The sequence below is a fragment of the Sus scrofa genome, chromosome 6 (assembly GCF_054392235.1).
Source record: "Sus scrofa isolate SSC_HxYL_T2T_F1_AM1 chromosome 6, Sscrofa_HxYL_maternal_Yorkshire_Landrace_v2.0, whole genome shotgun sequence".
Taxonomy (NCBI): Eukaryota; Metazoa; Chordata; class Mammalia; order Artiodactyla; family Suidae; genus Sus; species Sus scrofa.
Window position 1 is genome coordinate 86,611,849 of NC_139388.1, and position 21,466 is coordinate 86,633,314.

General features: G+C 45.2%; 1 protein-coding gene across 6 annotated transcripts in view; it reads left to right on the plus strand.

Moving 5' to 3' along the window:
- The window catches only part of NIPAL3 (NIPA like domain containing 3), a 54,743-nt gene extending 48,118 nt beyond the window's left edge, over positions 1-6,625 (plus strand). For all 6 annotated transcript variants that reach the window (XM_005665096.4, XM_003127700.7, XM_021095542.2 and 3 more), the window contains one exon: positions 2,146-6,625. Coding sequence is in view for 4 of the 6 variants with exons in the window: in XM_003127700.7 (XP_003127748.3) it covers positions 2,146-2,345 (200 nt within the window). In the remaining 2 variants the exon portion in view is untranslated. The remainder of the gene's footprint in view (positions 1-2,145) is intronic.
- The last annotated feature ends 14,841 nt before the right edge of the window (positions 6,626-21,466 follow it).

Below are 21,466 nucleotides of genomic sequence, written 5' to 3' on the forward strand. Positions count from 1 at the left end.
CCCCAAAAATCCAAAGCAAAGCCCTGATTCCTTAAGCCCTTCCTAAAATCATCTGACACAACCCAAATCCTGTAATGAGTCTCTCTCTTTCTTTTTTGTTCTTGTTGTTGGCCACACCCACAACATGCAGAGGTCCATGGACTGGGGATCAAACCCTGCACCAGAGCAGTGCCCCAAGCCACAACAATGGCATTACCAGATCCTTAACCACTAGGCCACCAGGGAACTCCAATAAGTCCTCTCCAATACCCTCTTCCTGAAACCCTCCCCGCTACCGTGGTGTACATCTCCTTCATTGCAATGAGTCAAGAAACTCAAGTTTATTAGACTATAGGTGTCTTCCTGGCGGGTTTGGGCTAGAGAGCCCTGATGAAGCTAAATGAGGCCAACTCTCTCCCCTGAGCAGTAGGCGTCCCCCCAACTCCTCCCACCTCCCTCCCCAAAATCCAAACCACAGACTCTTAAAAGGTACCCTTCAGACTCCCATCAGCTAAGGCTTGTGCCATGTGGAAGCAAAGGACCTTCCACAGACTGGCTCTTCCCAAGCCATTTGCAGAATGAATAAGAGCACGGGCTTTGGTGTCCAATCCCAGCTCTGTCTCTCATTAGCTGTGTGACGTTGGGCAAGTTACTTCACCTCTCTGAATCTCTGTGTTCTTATCCAGGAATGGAGGATAGTAGCATATTTCTGTCATAAGATTTGGGAGGATTAAGTACAGGCCTATAGAGAGTCCACACAGCATTCCAGTTAACTGTGAGCTTTCAAATTTAAGCCACCCGAGTCTGAACCCGGGCACTGCCCCTTAGAAACGTAGTGACCTCAAGCAAGTTCCTTAACCTCCAACTGCCTCATTTTCCTAATCGATATTTGTGAGAATCGGATGAGATAAAACTTTATAACCTTTGAGAGCTGTGCCTTCCACCAACTAAACATTCAATCCTCATTAGCCATTATCATTATTGCTGTTGTGGTTACTATTACTATTTAAAGCACTTAGCCCAGTGCCTAGGGCATATGAGGCAGTCAGATGTCAGCTGTTATTATCATCGGAGTCTCACGGAAAACACTTTGCGTTCAATTTCTTAGGACTCAGCCAGGGGGCAAGAGAATTTGAAAGGTCTTAATTGCATACCAGGAAAAGGATTGGCCTTAGAGGAGATCAAATCCCACCTGACTTGGGGAACTGTAGAATACAATTTCAAGTTTAAAGGAAGTACCGACTAAAGTCTTTGCCCTCAAATGTAGTGGAAATCCAACATGAGTGTGCACAAAAGTAATGACCAAAATTGCACCTTACCCCATCTGTGGATCGGGATTTTTTTTATTTATTTATTTATTTATTTTGTCTTTTGTCCTTTTAGGGCCACATCTGAGGCATCTGGAGGTTCCCAAGCTAGGGGTCTAAGCAGAGCTGTAGCTGCCGGCCTACACCGCAGCCACAGCAACACAGGATCCAAGCCGCGTCTGCGACCCACACCACAACTCACAGCAACACCAGATCCTTAACCCACTGAGCGAGGCCAGGGATCAAATCCACAACCTTATGGTTCCTAGTCAGATTCGTTTCTGCTGCGCCACGACGGGAACTCCCATTTATTTATTTTAAATGATTGCCATTTTTTCCGTTATAGCTGGTTTATAGTGTTCTGTCGGTTTTCTATGGACCGGGGATTTTAATGTTAAAGGTCAAAACTCTCCCTTTGAGAGTCCTGATAGATGTGTCACCATCACGTATCCTTTACCCTCTTCTCTCAACAGCATAGTAAAGTTTTCTGGATCCTGATTTAATTCAGCAAAAAGTGTTGGCACCTACCACGTTCTAAGCACAGTGCTGATTCCACACCGCTGTGACCCAGACATTCCCGCCTCATTCTAAGTCAACTAGGGGTTTCTGTTGACAATGGCTGGTCTGTGTGCATATTTCCTGAAGGTTCATCCTTTGTTGCTTAGCAACTGTAACATTTCTAGTGTATATTCATGGGTGCTCTCTTTTCAAGCTAAAGCATTCTGGAAATTGACACTACACATGATCAGCTCCTGAGCACTATGATTAGTCTGGGGATCGGCGGGGGGATGGAGGAGCATGTGGTCTAATTTGACCCTCTCCCCATGTAATGATTTGGGGGAAATGGATTTCATTTCAGGTATGCAAAACATGCATGACAAGGGGATGACGGTCCAGCCTGACCTCAAAGCTTCTTTTTCCTACGGGGCCCTGGAAAACAACGACAACATCTCTGAGATCTACGCTCCCGCCACACTGCCCGTCATGCAGGAAGAACACGGCTCTCGAAGCGCCTCTGGGGTTCCCTACCGCGTCCTGGAACACACCAAGAAGGAGTGAGCCCGCCTTGAAGGAGACTCGCCTTCCCTCCATTTACAGCTGCTCCAGCCCTGCAGACCACGGTTCCACTCTAAATCCTCAAACTTGCCTTTCGGGGCGAGTCTTATTTTTTCAATCCAAGAACTTGATGGGTGGGGATCTTGAAAAGCCTTTGTCTCTGTTAAAGAGTAGATTACATAGGTCCTGGAAATTTCAAATGATGAGGGTGGGGGTCGGGGGGATGAACACAGCATTCTAGGTGGGCAGTGCAGCGTTCAGCTTCTGTCTGGTTTAGCCCAACCGAGATTTGGAAAGTCATCCTTGAGGATGGAAACTGATAAATCATCCTTGAGGATGGTAACTGAGCTTCCCCAGTCAGTGACCAAAGGCGACCCCATTCAGAGCTAAAGCAAGGCAGAGATTCTGCCCTTACTTTCCAAATCCCTTGAAAGGCTGGTCTGCCCCCCCGCCCCCCAACATGTGCAGGCCTGATCCCTCCTCACCTCACTCGTGATTCTCTTCTCGTGATAACACTCGTGTCACTTTCACGCAGCATGGCGAGCCAGCCCTGGGTGTACCATTCTGTCACTCGCCTGTAAGAAATGCGCCTCTGCCTTCCGATTGTCTGTGCCTTTCCAACGAAAATGTGCTTGAGGTGTGTGTGTCGGATCCACTTTGAAAACTAATTTCGCTTTAGTTCTGGGAACTACTGGATGACTTTTTTTAATTCCCCTCAAAGGAGCTGAGACGAGAAGGGGAAGAATAAGAAGGACAGGAACAGGGGTGATGAGACTTCAGCCCAGAAAGGAAGAAAACTCCCTTTGCATTTTCCAAGAGGTGATTGCATCCGCTATAAAAGGACAGACAGACAATCTGGCTGTTTTATGTGTATTTTGCCTGCACACCAGTGCCCTCTGGGAACACTGGGGGTGCTTATTCCAGAGACCACCTCACTCACCTCTCCTCCCCCCTTCTCCTTTATAGACCAACAACCCAAGCTCAGGTCATTGGCTAACTTGCCTGGAGTTGAGAGACTCTGTGGCTCCTTGTCCGTCCTGTGCATATACTACTGGGAAAAGCAAGGATTCTCAGCAGGGTTGCTCCTGCCGTCTGGCTGCATATATTCACAATTGTCTTCCCCTAGACTGACTGTATATGTTTGAGAATGACAGGTAAAAGATTTGCAAACTTCAATGAAAATAAGGATGCCCTAGGAAGTTTATTTAAAATGCAGATTCCTATACCCTAGACAAACAAACAAACAAACTCTGATTAAGTGGGACTGGGATTGGGCCCAAGAGTCTGCATTCTCAACTGACAGCACAGGTGATTCTGAGGCAGGTAATCGAAGTATCACATACCTTGAAAGCCTCCTAATCGAGACGTGGTCTGCTGAAACCCGACACACTCCTTCCTGCTGGAAAGTTGGAATTAATGGTTCCTTGTTTCCTCTTGGGGGTTCCTTTGGCAGGCCGAGTAATCCCCATAGGATCCATGGCATTTTTCCATCCAGTAATTACTACTTCTTAGAACCACACTTCCTGCTTCTCTCGGCAGCCTTGAACTAATAAGCCAGATAACAGTGTTAACTAGACCAGTGTTGATAGATCATTAACCTTTATGGATTGTGCTTTGTACTGATTTAGGACCTTGACTTCAAAACCGATGTTGTTGCCTGTGATAACCACTTCTGTATTGTGTCTTAACCACTTCTGTATTGCATCTCACATGCCTGAGAAGGCAACAGATGGAGACTTTTTTTCCTTTAGGAGAGGTGTCAGCTCAATTTAGCAATATTTAGGAGGCACTTACTATGGGTTCAACATTTGGACGGCGAGGACTACAAATAAAAAGACTTGGTTTCTGCCCTCCAAGCCAATGGTGAGAGACACAAAGACCCAGGAAACTATGGCAGGGCAGGCCGAGTGCCATCGCAGACTGCAGCAAATGACAGTTATGGAGGCCCTATTAATGGTCCGGCCCTGAGCCTAGATCTAGGTCTTCAGAATTGGAAATTACTTTGGCTCCACTCATTGGTGGGTGGCAAATCCAGCCAAGATTTGAGCAAAGCACAGAAAGCAGAGTGGTCACCCCCAGGCAGAGGGGCCAGCATTTGCAAAGGCACAGGGATGGGTGGTGAGGGGGGTGGCAACAGAAGAGCCAGGGTCGGTGATAGAAGACAAGCCTGGGAAGATAGGCAGTGGAGGCAGAATCATGGAGGGTCTTGAAGGCCTGGCCGAGGAATTTAGAGTGTATCCTGGAGGGCAAGGGAGTCATCGATGAGGTTCATGAGGTTGACAGTGGTAGGATCAGCACTGATTGGAAAGGAGGCCTTATGCACTGTGGAGAAAGAATCTGAAGGGGTGATAAAAGTCACTTTTCAGGGTCAGGCTGCAGGCCCGCAGAAACAAAACACAGAAGCGGAATTAAAATCCAGATTTGCTGCTATTCAAAAATTTCAAATAATGTTTCTAAAGTGGGCTGGGAGGGAGTATGAGGGCAGAGTGGACAAAAGGAAGGCCATTAAAATGTGTCAAACCCAGGTGATCATTTGGCATTTTACGTGCTTCCAATCTTACTCTGTCCCTTCCCTTTGTTTTGTTGTGGGTCTTTTAACCTAGAGTCAGGCAACAGCAATGAGCAGGTAAAAGTGCATTGTAATCAGTCTTGTGTCCACTGACAGTTAGGGGTTCAGTGCTGCCCAGGAGCTGCTGCTGGGGCCTGGGCAGCTCGCCTGCCATCAGGTTTAGGGTGACAGAATTGTCCGCTGAAGCTGAGCACCAGAAGGCTGTGCAGAGCCTCATGGTGGCTGCCAGAATGGATGCCAAGACGCTGGTGTGGAGCCCCCATCTCCAGAATTCTGACTCTGTCTTGGGATGACACCTTCCAGTCTTTGTCCCCACGTATAAATGCACTATTGCTGGTAACAGATAAGCACTTCCCTGTTAGGACCTGGGAAGGAGGACATCAATTTTCCATGCACGGCAGTGACTCTGTTCCTCACGGCTTTCGCGTCCTCAAGCCTTCTTGAAACTCAGAGTAACACTGCATATCCTTCCCCACAGCCAGTGCCTAAAACAGAGTCACCAGTCTTGGGTTTCACCTCTCCAGTTGTTCTCTGGCTTCCTTTCCCAGCCCCACTCTGTCCCCCTCTTCTAAAGGCTGGGATTCTGGGTGCCCTGATCAGACATTAAAACCAGTTCTTCACAGACAGGTTCCCTGTAGGTGGGGAACAGAGCTGAGCCCCATCCCCCATCCCACCCCACCCCCACCCCCACCCCTCCCATGAAGCTACAGATGGCATCAAGCTTCAGGTCATGGAGGGTTTTGGCGGGATTAACTCAAATGCCGGGTAGGCAGGGAAGGACTCACTTCTCCGTTGCTCTTCTGGTGGAGGCCAGGCAGCTTGATGGCACAGTGTGGAGACAAGATGTCCATCAGGGTAGCATTGGGGAGCCCCCAACCTGCAGCCTTGTGGGTTCCAAATCTGGCCCAATACTGGCCAATGGGTGAAGAATTTTTACTGTGTGTTTTTCTGAGAAGCTGTGTAAGTGAGGTCACCTCAGCATATATTCTACGTGGATGCTTACATTTTGTCAATTTAGACTAATATATGGCATGTCTTATTTTTCCAAAAAATGTGTGTGCTAGGTGCAGATAATATTAGCAAGTATTTGATGTAAAAAATCTATGTTCACTCATTGAGCTTGAGTCTTGTGTTTGGTTAATATTTTCTAGAGCTCTCTAGAACAATGCTGTCCAGTAGAACTTTGCAATGATGGAGATCTGATGTCTCTGCTGCCCAATACAGCAGCCACTGTCCTCACTGGCTATTGAGTATGTTACATGTGATGAATGTGTCCTTGGAATTGGATTTTTAGTTTTATTTAAATGCGATTATCTTAAATTTAAGCATTTACATATAGCTAGTGGCCTCTGTAGTAGCAGTGCAGATCTAGAAACACCTGTGATTGCAGTTAAAGCTAAATTCAGCACTTTTTTTTTCCTGCAGTGGTGAAGAGCGTAGACCCTGTGGCCACACTGCTTAGGTTTGATTCCTGGTTCCACTGCTTATTAGTTGTGTAGCATTGGACAAGCTGCTTAAACGCTCTGTGCCTCATCTGTAAAACCGGGATAGTAACAGTATCGTCCTAAGGGTTATTGTGAGGATCAAGCAAGTTAATAGGTGTAAAGTCAGAACTGTGTCCAGCATCCCATCAAGATGTTGTATTATACTGAAGCAATAGTTTCTCTGTTTACTTATTTATTTACTTATTCACTTTAAAATTATATAATGAGCACTTGCGATTTTTTTTTTCTTTTTACAGCCATACCTGTGGCATATGGAAGTTCTTCAGCCAGGGGTCAAATTGGAGCTGCAGCTGCAGCCTGGATCCTCAGCAACACGATCTAGCCACATCTGTGACCCACGCTGCAGCTTGCAGCAATGCTGGATTCATAACTCACTGAGAAAGGCCAGAGACTGGAGTTCCCATCGTGGCCCAGTGGTTAAAGAATCTGACTAGGAACCATCAGGTTACAGGTTTGATCCCTGGTCTTGCTCAGTGGGTTAAGGATCCAGGATTGCCGTGAGCTGTGGTGTAGGTCGCAGATGTGGCTTGGATCCCATGTTGCTATGGCTGTGGCGTAGGCTGGTGGCTATAGCTCCAATTAGACTCCTAGCCTGGGAACCTCCAAATGCCGAGGGTGCGGCCCTAGAAAAGACAAAAAAAATAAAATAAATAAAAAAGGCCAGGGATTGAACCCACATCCTCATAGACACAGCATCAGGTCCTTAACCTGATGAGCCACAACAGGAACTCCCATGTTTTTTCTTTATTAAGGAATTCTAAGCACAGGTATCTCTCTTCATTCTAGGTTTTCAATCTACAAAGGCAGGTGTGGAATAGTGCCTAAATATTTATTTATTTATACACACAGAATAATTTATATATACTCATACATTTCATAAGCACTTATCATATGCCACACACTATACAAAGACTGCATGTACATCTCAAGTCTCCTTCATAACAATTCCATGAGGTGAGTTTTAATATTATCCCCATTTTGGAGATGAAGAAACTGGGAGTTCCCGTCGTGGCGCAGTGGTTAACGAATCTGACTAGGAACCATGAGGTTGCGGGTTCGGTCCCTGCCCTTGCTCAGTGGGTTAACGATCCGGCATTGCCGTGAGCTGTGGTGTAGCTTGCAGACGCGGCTCGGATCCCGTGTTGCTGTGGCTCTGGCGTAGGCCGGTGGCTGCAGCTCTGATTCAACTGCTAGCCTGGGAGCCTCCATATGCCGCGGGCACGGCCCAAGAAATAGCAAAAAGACAGAAAAAAAAAAAAAAAGAAAGAAAGAAACTGAGGCTCAGGTCATCTAGCTGGTGAATAGCCAAACTAGGCTTTAAGCTCAGAACTGACTCCAAACTTGAACTTGTCACCCCTCTACTTGCTGCCTTTCCTAGTGTGATTGAATTTCCATGGGATAAATTCTGCCAGGCATTATTATTATTTCACATTTATCTGGAAGAGAAAAGAAAAGGTATACCATTTCTAAGAAGGATATAAACTTAAGAGAAGCTCATCAACTGAGTCTCTAAGGACCACATTTGCTATGCCACCAACATCAGGGACACAGGAATAAAATTTATCACAGGGTGTTCCCATTGTGATAACAAGCCTGACTAGTATCCATGAGGATGCAGGTTTGATCCCCGACCTCACTCAGTGGATTAAGGATCTGGCATTGCTGTGAGCTGTGGTGTAGGTTGCAGATGAGGCTCTAATCCCACGTTGCTATGGCTGTGGGGTAGGCCAGCAGCTACAGCTCCGATGCAATCCCTAGTTTGGAAACTTCCATATGCCACCGCAGCAGTCCTAAGAAGACAAAAAAAAAAAAAAAAAAAAAAAAAAAAAGTTTGTCACAGAACTGGGGGGATTTTAGAATTATGAGTCTCAGACTTTTTGATTTCATGGAACAGTACAATTCATTTATTTGTTTATTTATTTATCGGTCTTTTTTTTTTTTTTTTTGTCTTTTTTGCCATTTTCTTGGGCCACTCCCTCTGCATATGGAGGTTCCCAGGCTAGGGGTCGAATCGGAGCTGCAGCTGCCAGTGTACACCACAGCAACAGCAGTGCCAGATCTGAGCCATGTCTGTGACCTATACCACATCTCATGGCAATGCCAGTTCCTTAACCAACTGATCAAGGCCAGGGATTGAACCTGCATCCTCATGGATACTAATCAGGTTTGTTTCCACTGTGCCATGATGAGAATTCCAACAATACAATTTAAAAATAGAGACTGAATGGCCAACAGGCACATGAAAAAATGCTCAACATCCCTGATTATTGGAGAAATGCAAATCAAAACTACCATGAGATACCACCTCACACCAGTCAGAATGGCCATTATTAATAAGTCCACAAATAACAAATGCTTGAGAGGGTATGGAGAAGAGGAAACCCTCCTACACTATTGGTGGGAAGGTAAGCTGGTGCAACCACTATGGAAAACAGTATGGAGGTACTTTAGGAAACTATATGTAGAACTACCATATGGCCCAGCAATCCCACTCTTGGGTGTATGCCTGGACAAAACTTTTCTTGAAAAAGACACATTCACCTGCATGTTCATTGCAGCACTAATCACAATAGCCAAGACATGGAAACAACCTAAATGTCCATCTACAAATGATTAGATTAGGAAGATGTGGTATATATACACAATGGAATACTACTCGGCCATAAAAAATAACAAAATAATGCCATTTGCAGCAACACGGGTGGAACTAGACACTCTCATACTAAGTGAAGTAAGTCAGGAAGAGAAAAACAAATACCATATGATATCACATATCTGGAATCTAATATATGGCACAAATGAAACTTTCCATGGAAAAGAAAATCATGGACATGGAGAACAGACTTGTGGTTGCCAAGGGAAACAGGGAAGTGGGATGGACTGGGAATTTGGGGTTAATAGATGCAAACTATTGCCTTTGGAATGGATAAGCAGTGGAATCCTGCTGTACAGCACTGGGAACTATGTCTGGTCACTTGTGATGGAGCATGATAATGTGAGAAAAAAGAATGTATACATGTGTGTGACTGGGTCACCTTTCCGTGCAGTAGAAAATTGACAGAACACTGTAAACCAGCTATAATGGGAAAAATAAAAATCATTATTTAAAAAATATTGACAAAGGATTTTGTGGTTAATCTTATTCTCTTTAATTTTTTATGTTTTTGTTATTTTTAGTTTTTACTTTTCAGCTTTATGGAATCACAAAATGTATTTATTTATTTATTTGTCATGCCCATGCAGCATATGAAATTTCCTGAGCCAGGGATGAATAAACCCAAGCCACACCAGTGACAACACCAGGTCCTTAACCTGCTGCACCACCAAGGAACTCCTTGAATCACAAAATTTCTAAATAGAGATTAGCAAGGGTTACTAACTCTTCTTGTAGTTAATCATGTCCTTCTTAGTAGTTTTCATTTTCAGTTTTACTACAAAATAAATTCAGCTTGCTTTGTCCAAACAAGCAATAGAAACAAAAAAGACAAGAGAAAACAAAGCCCAAGTCCTGTTTAAGAGAAAGATTGTGTTTGGTATAAAAGCAGCAGTGTTCTTTCACAGTCTTCATAAATATAATAATGCACCAAGCATGAAGGCTGTAGATATAAACAAATGCAAGCCAAAAAAAACAAGTTTTGTTTTGTTTTGTTTTTACTGTGATACTATGAGAGATTTATGTAAGAACACAATTGTGTGAAGACCACCCAGGGGCTATAGACTGAATGTTTATGTTCCCCACCAGTTCATACATTGAAACCTAATCCCTAGGATTAGGATGTGGGGCCTTTAGGAAATGATTAGACCATGAGGGTGGACTCTTCATGAATGAGATCAGTGTACTCATGAATGAAAAAGGAGGAGTATGAATGAAAACCCATTGTGGCTCAGTGGTTAAGAATCCGACTAGTATCCATGAGGATGCAGGTTCAATGCCTGGCCTCTCTCTGTGGGTTAAGGATCCAGTGGTGCCACAAGCTGTGGCATAGTTCACAGATACGGCTCAGATCTGGCATTGCTGTGGCTGTGGTAAAGGCCAGCAACTGCAGCTCGGATCCGACCCCTAGCCTGGGAACTTCCATACACCACAGGTGAGGCTCTAAAAAGAAAAAAAAGATAAAGTGCCCAGAGAGCGCCTGCATCCCCGACATCCAGTGAGGATACAGTAAAAAGACTATGAACTAGGGATTGGATTCTCACCAGACACTGAATCTGCTGGATCCTTGGTCTTGGACTTCCCAGCCTCCAGAACTGTGAGAAGTAATTGCTTGTTATTTAAGCCGCCCAGTCTGTGGCATCTTTGTCAGAGTAAACTGAATGGCTAAGACACCAGGTATAATCAGAGAAAAATCCTGTGGCCAAGAGACTATTTCCTTCTGCCTTCTGTTTACACTGAAATGTGAATCTTCAGCATTGCACCCTAGAAACTTTTATGCATTTAAAAATTTAAGTTTGTTTTGTTTTGTTTTGTCTTTTTGCCTTTTCTAGGGCCGCTCCCACAGTATATGGAGGTTCCCAGGCTAGGGGTCGAATCGGAGCTGTAGCCGCCAGCTTATACCACAGCCACAGCAACTCGGGATCTGAGCCGCATCTACAACCCACACCACAGCTCACGGCAATGCCAGATCCTTAACCCACTGAGCAAGACCAGGGATCGAACCCGCGACCTCATGGTTCCTAGTCAGATTCGTTTCCTCTGCGCCACAACGGGAACTCCTAAAGATTTAAGTTTTTTAAAAAAACATGTTTGTTTGTTTTTTTTTAACAAAACTATATGTTTAAAAAAAAAAAAAACCCACAAAGCCCATCATTAACTCTCCAACAGTCTGTTTGTCCCTAAAGCAATAGTACCAGAAAGGAGTTCCCATTGTGACTTGGTGGTAAAGAACTTGACTAGTATCCATGAGGATGCAGGTTCCATCTCTGGCCTCACTCAGTGGGTTAAGGATCCGGCGTTGCCAGGAGCTGGGTGTAGGTTGCAGACACGGCTCAGATCTAGCGTTGCTGTGGCTGTGGTATATATCAGCAACTGTATCTCTGACTCAACCCCTACCCTGGGAACTTCCATATGCTGTGGGTGTGGCCCTAAAAAAGAATAATAATAATAGTAATAGTACCAGAAGGATAACTATACAGTTGCTCCGATCTTATCAAGCGCAGCATTTCAGGATGATTCAGGAAATTAGATAGCTAGGACATACATCATCATCACTTATCAAAATACTATCTTCTATCAAAATGTTCAAGTCATGAACATTTCTCTTCATGCAGTCTAAGTATCTTTGAGAGTTCCAGTTGTGCAGTGGAAACAAATCTTACTGATATCCATGAGGATGCAGGTGGGATCCCTGGCCTCTCTCAGTTGGTCGGGGATCCGGCTGTGAGCTGTGGTGTAGACTGACAGCTGTAGCTCCAATTCCTCCCCCTAGCCTGGGAACATCCATATGCCATGGGTGTGGCCTTAAAAAGCAAAAATACACACATACATACATACATACAAGCTATATAGGAGTTCCTATTTTGGCACAGCAGAAACAAATCCGACTAGTATCCATGAGGATGTGGGTTCCATCCTTGGCTTCACTCAGTGGGTTGGGGATCCAGAGTGAGCTGTGGTGTAAGTCACAGACGCAGCTCAGATCCTGAGTTGCTGTGGCTGTGGTGTAGGCCGGCAGCTGTGGCTCCGATTTATCCCCTAGCCTGGGAACTTCCATATGCTGCAGGTGGGGCCCCTAAAAAAAAAAAGAGAGCAAAAATAAAAATAAAAAATAAGTATTTTTGCCTGTGTTTACATGTCATTTGTTTCGTTTTCTGTGAATGTCCACATTTTTGCCCATCATTCTATGATTCTGTTGGTCTCATTGATTTTAAGTTGTTCTTTGTATTTTTCATCAATTAACACTTTCTGATATGAACTGCAAGTATGTCCTCAGAGTTTGTTGTTTACTTTTTGATTTTGGTTTAGTTTTTTCGGGTTTCTTTGGTTTTTCGTTTTGTTTTGTTTTGGTCTTTTTAGGGCCACATCCACGGCATATGGAGGTTCCCAGGCTAGGGGGTGGAATCTGAGCTACAGCTGCCAGCCTATGCCACAGCCACAGCAATGCTAGATCCAAGCCACATCTGCAGCCCACACCACAGATCATGACAACACTGAATCCTTAACCCACTGAGCAAGGCCAGGGATCAAACCTGCATCCTCACAGATGCTAGTCAGATTCATTAACCACTGACCCACGACAGGAACTCTGTGAGCTTTTTCTCTCTTTTTATTTTATTTTTTTTTTTTTTTGCCTTAAAAAGAACTTTTTATTAATTTGCTTGGGGTGGAATTCCGTCACGGAGCAGCAGTTTAAGGATCCAGCATTGCCACTGCTGTGGCTCTGGCTACAGCTGTGGCACGGGTTTGAGCTCCAGCCTGGGAACTTCCATATGCCACGGGCACAGTGAAAAAAAAAAAAGAAAAGGAAAGAAAAGAAATAAAGAAAATTTCATCCTTGATATATCGGTAGAAAATACTTTTTTTTAACCTTTAAATTCTCTATCCATTTTTTAGTATAAAAAGAAAGTTTCTCTGAGTCTGACTTCAATCTTCGCAGTTGCCCTGGGCCAAGCCATCTTTCTTTCCCTTGTTACATGTATATTTATATTTATTTTATATTTTAGACAACTATTGTATGAATCAGGGTCCAGTCAGGAGACAGAAACCACACCAGTTTTTAGAACAGAAAATGTAACACAAAGAATTGATAACTAGGAATAAAGTTGTTCACGAGGTGACAGAAAGTGTACAGAGTCCTGGAGGCAACAACTGTAAAAAGCAACTCCCCCCACCCGAGGGCTGGAGGGAAAGAAGGAAGAGGCTGGGTGGTTAAACCTTAGATGCCTGGAGGAGGGGCCCTGTGGAGCTGAAACTCAGAGTTGCTGGAACTGAGGCAGGTGCTCCGTCTCCGAGCTTGGTGGAAGGCCCTGGAAAACTGGGACCCAGGCCAGCAAGCCTCTATATAAGTCCTGGAGAGCACGGATGAAGAAGCCACATTCCCTGAACTTAAGTGGGAGAAAAAATTTTTTTAATCTGTTCACCGTGGAGCCTAAGCACACACATTCACCGCCTTTCCAGCTCAAAGTGGCTTTGGGCTTAGAGTTAGGAGGTACCAAGAAGTGTGCTCTGGGCAGCAATCAGAGAGATTAATCCAAGTCTATTTATAGACCCTATGGGCCCAGAGCAGCATAGGCCCCAGATGGAGCTTGAAGAATTACTCTAAACAGTGGAAGTGAGGCTGTACAGGACCCATGGTAAGGATATTGTGGTAGGGATGGGGGTGAGTCAGAGCTGAAGAAATGAATGGACCTCTGCAATAACCAGGAGAGGAGAAAAGGAAAAACAGCCCTGCACAGATGGGCTAGACACTGAAGCTCTCTATCCCGAGAGTCAGTCAAGTCTTGCTTTTTTTTTTTTTTTTTTTTTTTTTTTTGCAATTTTACCGCTGTAAATCGAAGTTCCCAGGTTAGGGGCTGAATCTGAGCCGCAGCTACCAGTCTATGTCACAGCCACAGCAACACCGGATCCAAGCCACATCTGTGACCTATGTCAGCTTGTGGCAACGCCAGATCCTTAACCCACCAAGCAAAGCCAGGGATTGAACCTGCATCCTCATGGATGCTATGTTGGGTTCTTAACCTGCTGAGCCAAATGGGAACTCCAAGTCTTGCTTATTTTTGCCTGCATTCCCAAGGCAGCCTGCTGGCTTCTTACTCATGCACCTGAAGGGGAAGCTGATGGCGAGACCCTGCTCACTTCTTCAGAGACAAAAATTACCCCTCACCCTCAGGGGACTGAAAGCCTTTGGGTAAACAAATGCACACAACTGCCACAGAAACCCACACATCTGCAAAGGAAACCCGCCCATCTCTATGTACTAAGCAATAAAGCTCTTAGCTCATAAATCAGAGTCATCCACCGAGAATCACAAGGCATTTGAGGAAATCCAATAGCAGGAGAGAAAAAGACTAAAGCTGAGATGAAACGTGAATGGCAGGAGAGGGCCATTGACAAAGGCAATAGTCCACACGGATTCATTCGTCATTATGCTTAAATTTTTCATAATAAAAAGTGGAGAAAAAAGGTGTTTTGAGCACTTGTTCTATGCCAAGTACATACATACAGACATAAAAGAGAAACTCCATACAAAGGAGTCAGAAAATGAAGCAAACGATATAAAGGTTGATGGTTAATATATCTGAAGGAGTGATGCTGACATTTCATGGTATTGTTGCCGGAGGGGGGACCCCAAGAATGGGCTCTTGTCTAACACTCTGAAATGAATTGTCAGAGGCGATACAACTGCTGACAAAGCAAAAGTCTTTTTTGGGAAGCGGTGCCCTGGCGGAGAGCAGCAGAGGGAGGGAACCCGGGAGAACTGCTCTGCCACGTGGCTTGCAGTCTCCGGTTTAACGGGAATGGGAATAGTTTCCATGTTGTCTCTGGCCAATCGACTTGCTCGGCCCTTATTTGGTCTGGCCCTGGGTCCTTCTTGGTGGCACATGCACCTTTTGGCCAGAAGGGATTCCCGCACCCAGGATCCTGGGAGGTTGGTTGTCTCCTTCCTCCTAGGGGCCCCTCCCACATCCTCGCAGTTAGTCTTCAGGGGGACACCAAGTTCCTTACCAGGGCCTCCTGTTGTGAGACGGCTCATGCAAGGAGGTATTATTATTTTTTTTTTTTTCCTGTCTTTTTTTGCCATTTCTTGGGCCGCTCCCGCAGCATATGGAGGTTCCCAGGCTAGGGGTCGAATCGGAGCTGTAGCCACCGGCCTACGCCAGAGCCACAGCAACGCGGGATCCGAGCCGCGTCTGCAACCTACACCGCAGCACTGGATCGTTAACCCACTGAGCAAGGGCAGGGACCGAACCCACAACCTCATGGTTCCTAGTCGGATTCGTTAACCACTGCGCCATGACGGGAACTCCCAAGGAGGTATTATTGTGCCTGGCCAAGGTGGGCAGTTTCAGTCAACGGTCCCCTAACAATGTCAGCACTGAGTAGGAAGCTGTGGACGTGGCCCCAGGTGTGGCAGAGAGTAGGCAGCCTGTCTCTGCCCCAGCGCTTGGGCTCAGCCCAACCCAGAATTCAGGAGAAGGTGGAGACAATTTTTTAATCCAAACTAGGATATCTGCAGAGCCAGCTCAACAACAGCTCCCCCCCCAAAAAAGCGGGAAAAAGTGCCATTCAAGGGACAGTTGTTTTTTTTTTTTTTTTTTACCATTCATTTTATTTCCTTCAATGCCCATTTAAAATACAACCATAAGAGCACTTAACTCATATGGAAATCACTGCTATTATACAGTTCGTATTTCATGGCTTATACCTGAATAGGTATTTTGTTCTTACCTGAACAGTGGAAATCCTGCACAAAACTAAGTCAACTGTTTTTATTTCTTAATGGACACACACTTGGCCAATCGATGTTCTCTGCCTTCAGCTTATGATGAGTAAAGAAATGAAAAGAGGAGGTGGCCTGAGCTTCCCCTTTGTCTCGGTCATCATTTTCAGCAGAAGTGATTGTCTGATAGGCTGATACCCGGAAGTAATGTGATGGAGACTCTTTTCTGTTGCCTTCTTCCTGCATTGGAAAAAAGTTTTGCTAAGAATGGGAAGTGTGGCCTCTCAGAATGCCAGTCCTTCCCCATTCCTAACCCCGCCCCCACTGAATCACAGGCCTAATGTTCCCCTAGGATTTGCCTTGTGCACACCTGATGAGGCATTGGGAAGGCTACGTGCAAAGAATGCTGGACCCAGGTTGCTTTTAACTCCTCTGCTGACATGCATGTGGCACTGTCGCATCAGACCTCGCTTCCAAACAGAAAGATGCTCAGAGATAAAATTATTAAGATTTCAAGATAGCAAACACAGATGCTGCTCCCTGACCAAAGGAAGACCACATGCCCTGCCCAATAACTAAGAGAAATACAGGGCAAGACACAAGGCTGTGCCGGCAGGCTCTGGAGTTTACTTTCTCTGAGACCTCGGGGAAATACATAACCCCTCCAAGCTTCAGTTTCCGCATCTGCAAATTGGGACAATAATACCACCTTAAGGATATAATGTAGAGCAATGCTTGGCACCAAGTGACGTCTCAATAACATTAGCTATTGTTACTATTTTTCTTTATGTTAGGGAGCAGTATAAGTGGAGGCACAGAGCCACAAGGCCAAAGACAAAGAGCTTAGTGCTTATATGTTTGGCTTCCTGCGTTGCATTTGGGGTTTGGTCATCTACAAGGCCTTTTGAACTGATATCTACCTCATCTGCTCGTGAATGGATTTTAACAAGTTTAACCTTGTCTCCAAGTCTGTGGGTATCTTTCTGAAGACCCCCTTGCAGACAGAGTTTCTAAGAGTACGAAGCTAGCCTCTGTCCTACTGAAGGATAAAATCTTCCCGTTGCCAAGGCATGCAGATGCAATGGACTGAAACAAATGTTTGCTTGGCCCCCAAATTCATGCATTGAAACTCTAATCCCAATGTGACAGTATTAGGAAGTGGGGTCTTTGGGACATAATTATGTAATGAGGGTGCAGCCCTCATGCATGGGATTAGTGCCCTTATAAGAAGACTGGAGAGCTGGAATTCCCACTGTGGCACAGTGGTAATGAACCCAACTAGCATCCATGAGGATGTAGGTTCAACCCTGGCCTTGGTCAGTGGGTTAAGGATCTGGCATTGCTGTGAGCTGTGGTATAGGTCACAGATGGTGTGGGCTAGTAGCTACAGCTCCAATTTAACCCCTAGCCTGGGAACTTCCATATGGCACAGGTGCAGCCCTAAGAAGACAATAAATAAATAAACACCTAAATACATACACAAATAAATTGGGTTGGTTTTTTTAATATTAAAAAAAAAGGAAGAAAAAAAAAAAACCAGAGAGGTGGCTCCCTCTCTCCCCACCCTGCAAGGATACACAGGAAGACATCCATAAACCAGGTAGAAGGCACTCCCCAGCACCTGATCATGATCTGGCACAACGATCTCGGACTTCCACCCTCCAGCACTCAGAAATAAATGACTGTTGTTGATAAGGCACCCAGTTTATGGTGTTTTGTTACAGCAGCCCAAGCTGATTAAGACCTTATGTCGTTGGGCTCTTTTCTCTCAGCTCTAAAGACCCACCCTTCCAGGGAATTGCTTTGGGAGGCCAGGGCAGAAACCGCCTTTCTGCTTTGCCAGCTGCTCCCAGAGAGGGAGACTGAGGCTGCAGGAGGAAGAAGGGACTTGCTCTCTCTGTTTCCTGTTCCTGAATACATCACCCAGCATCACTGCTTCACTCCAGCACAGCAGCTGCCGGCATGGGGTTTTGCAGTTCTTTCTAACTCTTGCACAACAAGCTGCATGGCAACCCCTCAGAGACATCAGCACCCTCTCCTCAGAGGTCTGGGGCCCAGGTCTACTGTGCCCGCCCTTTTTTATAGCGGCACCTGGGCATACAGAAGTTCCCAGGCTAGGGGTCAAATTGGGAGCTGCAGCTGCTGGCCTACACCACAGCCACAGCACCATGGGATCTGAGCTGCATCTGCATCCTGCACCACAGCTCTCGGCAATGCCCCATCCTTAACCCATTGAGCAAGGCCAGGGATCAAACCCACATCCTCATGCATGCTAGTCAGGTTTGTTACTGCTGAGCCACGATGGGAACTCCCTACATTTATTTTTAAATAGCTTTATTGGCATAATTCACATACACGTCAAGCATGTGCATTGTACAATTCAGTGGTTTTTAGTATATCCCTGGATATGTGCAACCTTCGCCACCATCGATTTTAGAACATTTTCACCACCTCAGAAAGAAACCCTGAAAAGAAAATAAGTTTTGGAGAGAATGCGGAAAAACTGGAAGCCTTTACACTGCTAGCAGGAAAATGATGCAGCCACGATGGAAAACAGTATTGCAACTTCTCAAAAATTTAAAAATAGAGTTACCATATGATCCAGAAATGCCACTTCGGGGTGTATACAAAAAAGAATTGAAAGCAGGGCCTCAGATCTTTGAATACCTGTGTTCCCAGCAGCATTGTCATAGAAGCCAAAAGAGGGAATCAACTCAAGTGTCCATTAACCAATGGAGAAACAAAATTTGGGGTATACACAACAGAATATGATCCAGCCTTCAAAGGAAGGAAATTCGGACATAGGCTGCAGTATGGTTGAAAGCTGAAACCATTATGCTAAGTGAAAAAAACAGGTACAAGAGGACAAATCCTGGGCCATTCCACTTATATAAGGCACTTAGAGTAGTCAGACTCATAGAGACAGAGGGTACAGAATGCTGGTGCCAGGAGTCAGGAGGAGGGGGAACGGGGAGTTACTGCTTACTGGGCAGAGCATTTCAACTTAGGAAGATGAAAATGTTCTGGAAATGGATGGTGATAGTTGCACATCAGCACAAATGTACTTAATGTCACTAAACTGTATACTTAAAAATGGATAAACTGGTCAATTTTATGTTATGCATACTGTACCACAATTTTTTTTGGCTGCATCCGCTGCATGTGGAAGTTCCCAGGCCAGGGACTGAACCCTTGCCACAGCAGTGACAACATGGGATCCTTGACCTGCTAGGCCATCAGGGAAAAAAAACCATGTGCCCTGGAGCTACCACCCCCCTATACTCCTTATGCCCCCATCCGCGCCCTCCCAGCCACGGGCGACCTCTGTCTTCTGTCTGTCTAGGTTTCCCTGTCTTGGACTCTCACATGAATGGAATCATATAACACGTGGACTAGTGTAACTGGCTTCTTTCACTTAGCGTAATGTTTTCACTGTTCAATGAAAGTTGTAACATGTCCCATCACTTGTGATAGAACACAATCATGGCAGAAGATAATCTTAGAAAAAGAATGTATATATATATATATGACTGGATCATCTTGCTGTACAGCAGAAATTGATAGAACATTGTAAATCAGCTATACTTTAATTAAAAAAAAACCTCGGAGTTCCCGTCGTGGCGCAGTGGTTAACGAATCCGACTAGGAACCATGAGGTGGCGGGTTCAGTCCCTGCACTTGCTCAGTGGGTTGACGATCCAGCATTGCCATGAGCTGTGGTGTAGGTTGCAGACGCGGCTCGGATCCCGAGTTGCTGTGGCTCTGGCGTAGGCCGGTGGCTACAGCTCCGATTCAACCCCTAGCCTGGGAACCTCCATATGCCTCGGGAGCGGCCCAAAGAAATAGCAACAACAACAACAACAACAAAAAGACAAAAAGACAAAAAAAATTAAAAATAAAAAAAATAAAAAATAAAAACCTCACAATTTTAGGAGTTCCCGTTGCGGCTCAGCAGATTAAGACTCCAACTATTATCCCTGAGGATGCAGGTTCAATCCCCGGCCTCACTCAGTGAGTTAAAGGATCTGGCATTTCTGTGAGCTGTGGTGTAGGCTGCAGATGAGGCTCAGGTCCCGAGTTGCTATGGCTGTGGTGTAGGCGGGCAGCTGTAGCTCCAATTCAACCCCTAGCCTGGGAACCTCCATATGCTGCAGGTGCAAGTCTAAAAAGACCAAAATTAAATTAAATTAAAAAAATAAAATTGTGATAGATGCCACGCAAAGTAGTACAGGAATGGTGGGGTCACTCACAAGGTATATCAGTTGGAATCCCATTTGGCTGCAACAGACATCTAGCAGTATAGAGTATTTCTCTCCCAGGTAAATGCAGTCTGGATATAGGCAACCCAGGGCTGGTATGGCAACTCCGGTGTCACAAAGAATCCAGAATCCTCATCTTTCCGATCCCCCATCCTAGCATGTGGCCTCCATCTTCAAGGTTACCTCTTGGTCCAAAATGGCTGCTGGAGCTCCAGCTATCATATTCACACTACAGGCCAGAAGAAAGAGGAACAGTAAAAGAGCACAGGGTACCTCTCCCAGCTCAGTCAGCTTCCTTTTGCTTGTATCTCATTGGGAAATATTAATTCAAACCTAGCTCCAAGGGAGGCAACACATTGCTGCCTTGAATAAAATTTACTTGTAAACGGATTGTAAACCAATTAATATTTACAGAAGGTCTGTGATATGTCTGGCACTTTATTAAACAATCCTGCAATACAGATAGCATTGGTGTCATTTAACAGATGAGAAAAGTGAGGTTCAATTCAGATCACACAACCAGTGAATGGTGGAGCTGACTTCCTGAAGCCTATACATATTCTTTCTACTGCATTTGGCTGCCTTCCCACCAGCAACTGAAAAATGGAGAAGGGGAGTTCCTGTTGTGGCTCAGTGGTTAACAAATCCGACTAGGAACCGGGAGGTTGCGGGTTCCATCCTTGGCCTTGCTCAGTGGGTTAAGGATCCAGCGTTGCCGTGAGCTGTGGTGTAGGTCACAGACACGGCTTGGATCTGGCGTTGCTGTGGCTGAGGTGTAGGCTGGCGGCTACAGCTCCAATTCAACCCCTAGCCTGGGAACCTCCATATGCCGTAGGTGTGGCCCTAGAAAAGACAAAAAAAAAAAAAAAAAGAAAAATGGAGAAAGAAGTTCCTCAGATTTGTCATTGGCTATATTTAAAAAGAAGGCACTTTTTTGTTTCCTATTTAAAATGCATTGATGGGGAGTTCCCCGGTGGTCTAGAGGTTAGGACTGATGCTTTCACCACTGTGCCCAGGTTCAATCCCTGTTCTGGGACGTGAGATCCCACATCGAGCTGCTGCTGCTGTCAAGAAAGCAAATAAATAAAATAAAATGCATCGATGCTCTACAGCAGTGAAAAGAACTGAGGTACATCTGTTTAAAAGCAGAGGCCTGGTCTGTTTTCTTCACCACAAGCTTTTCAATGCACAGAACAGTGCCTGGTAAATAGAAATCCAACAAATATGAATGTCCCCTGAGTGTTGTTTTGGGACCCCTTCCAACCAATCTCTGTCCTTCAGATGCAACCACTATTCTGCTGCTGATCACCATGGATTAGTTTGGCCTTCTCTCGAACTTCATGTCTGCCTTCTTTGGCCCAACAATTTTTTTGAGATTTATTTATGTTGCTATGTGTATCACTAGGTCATTCTT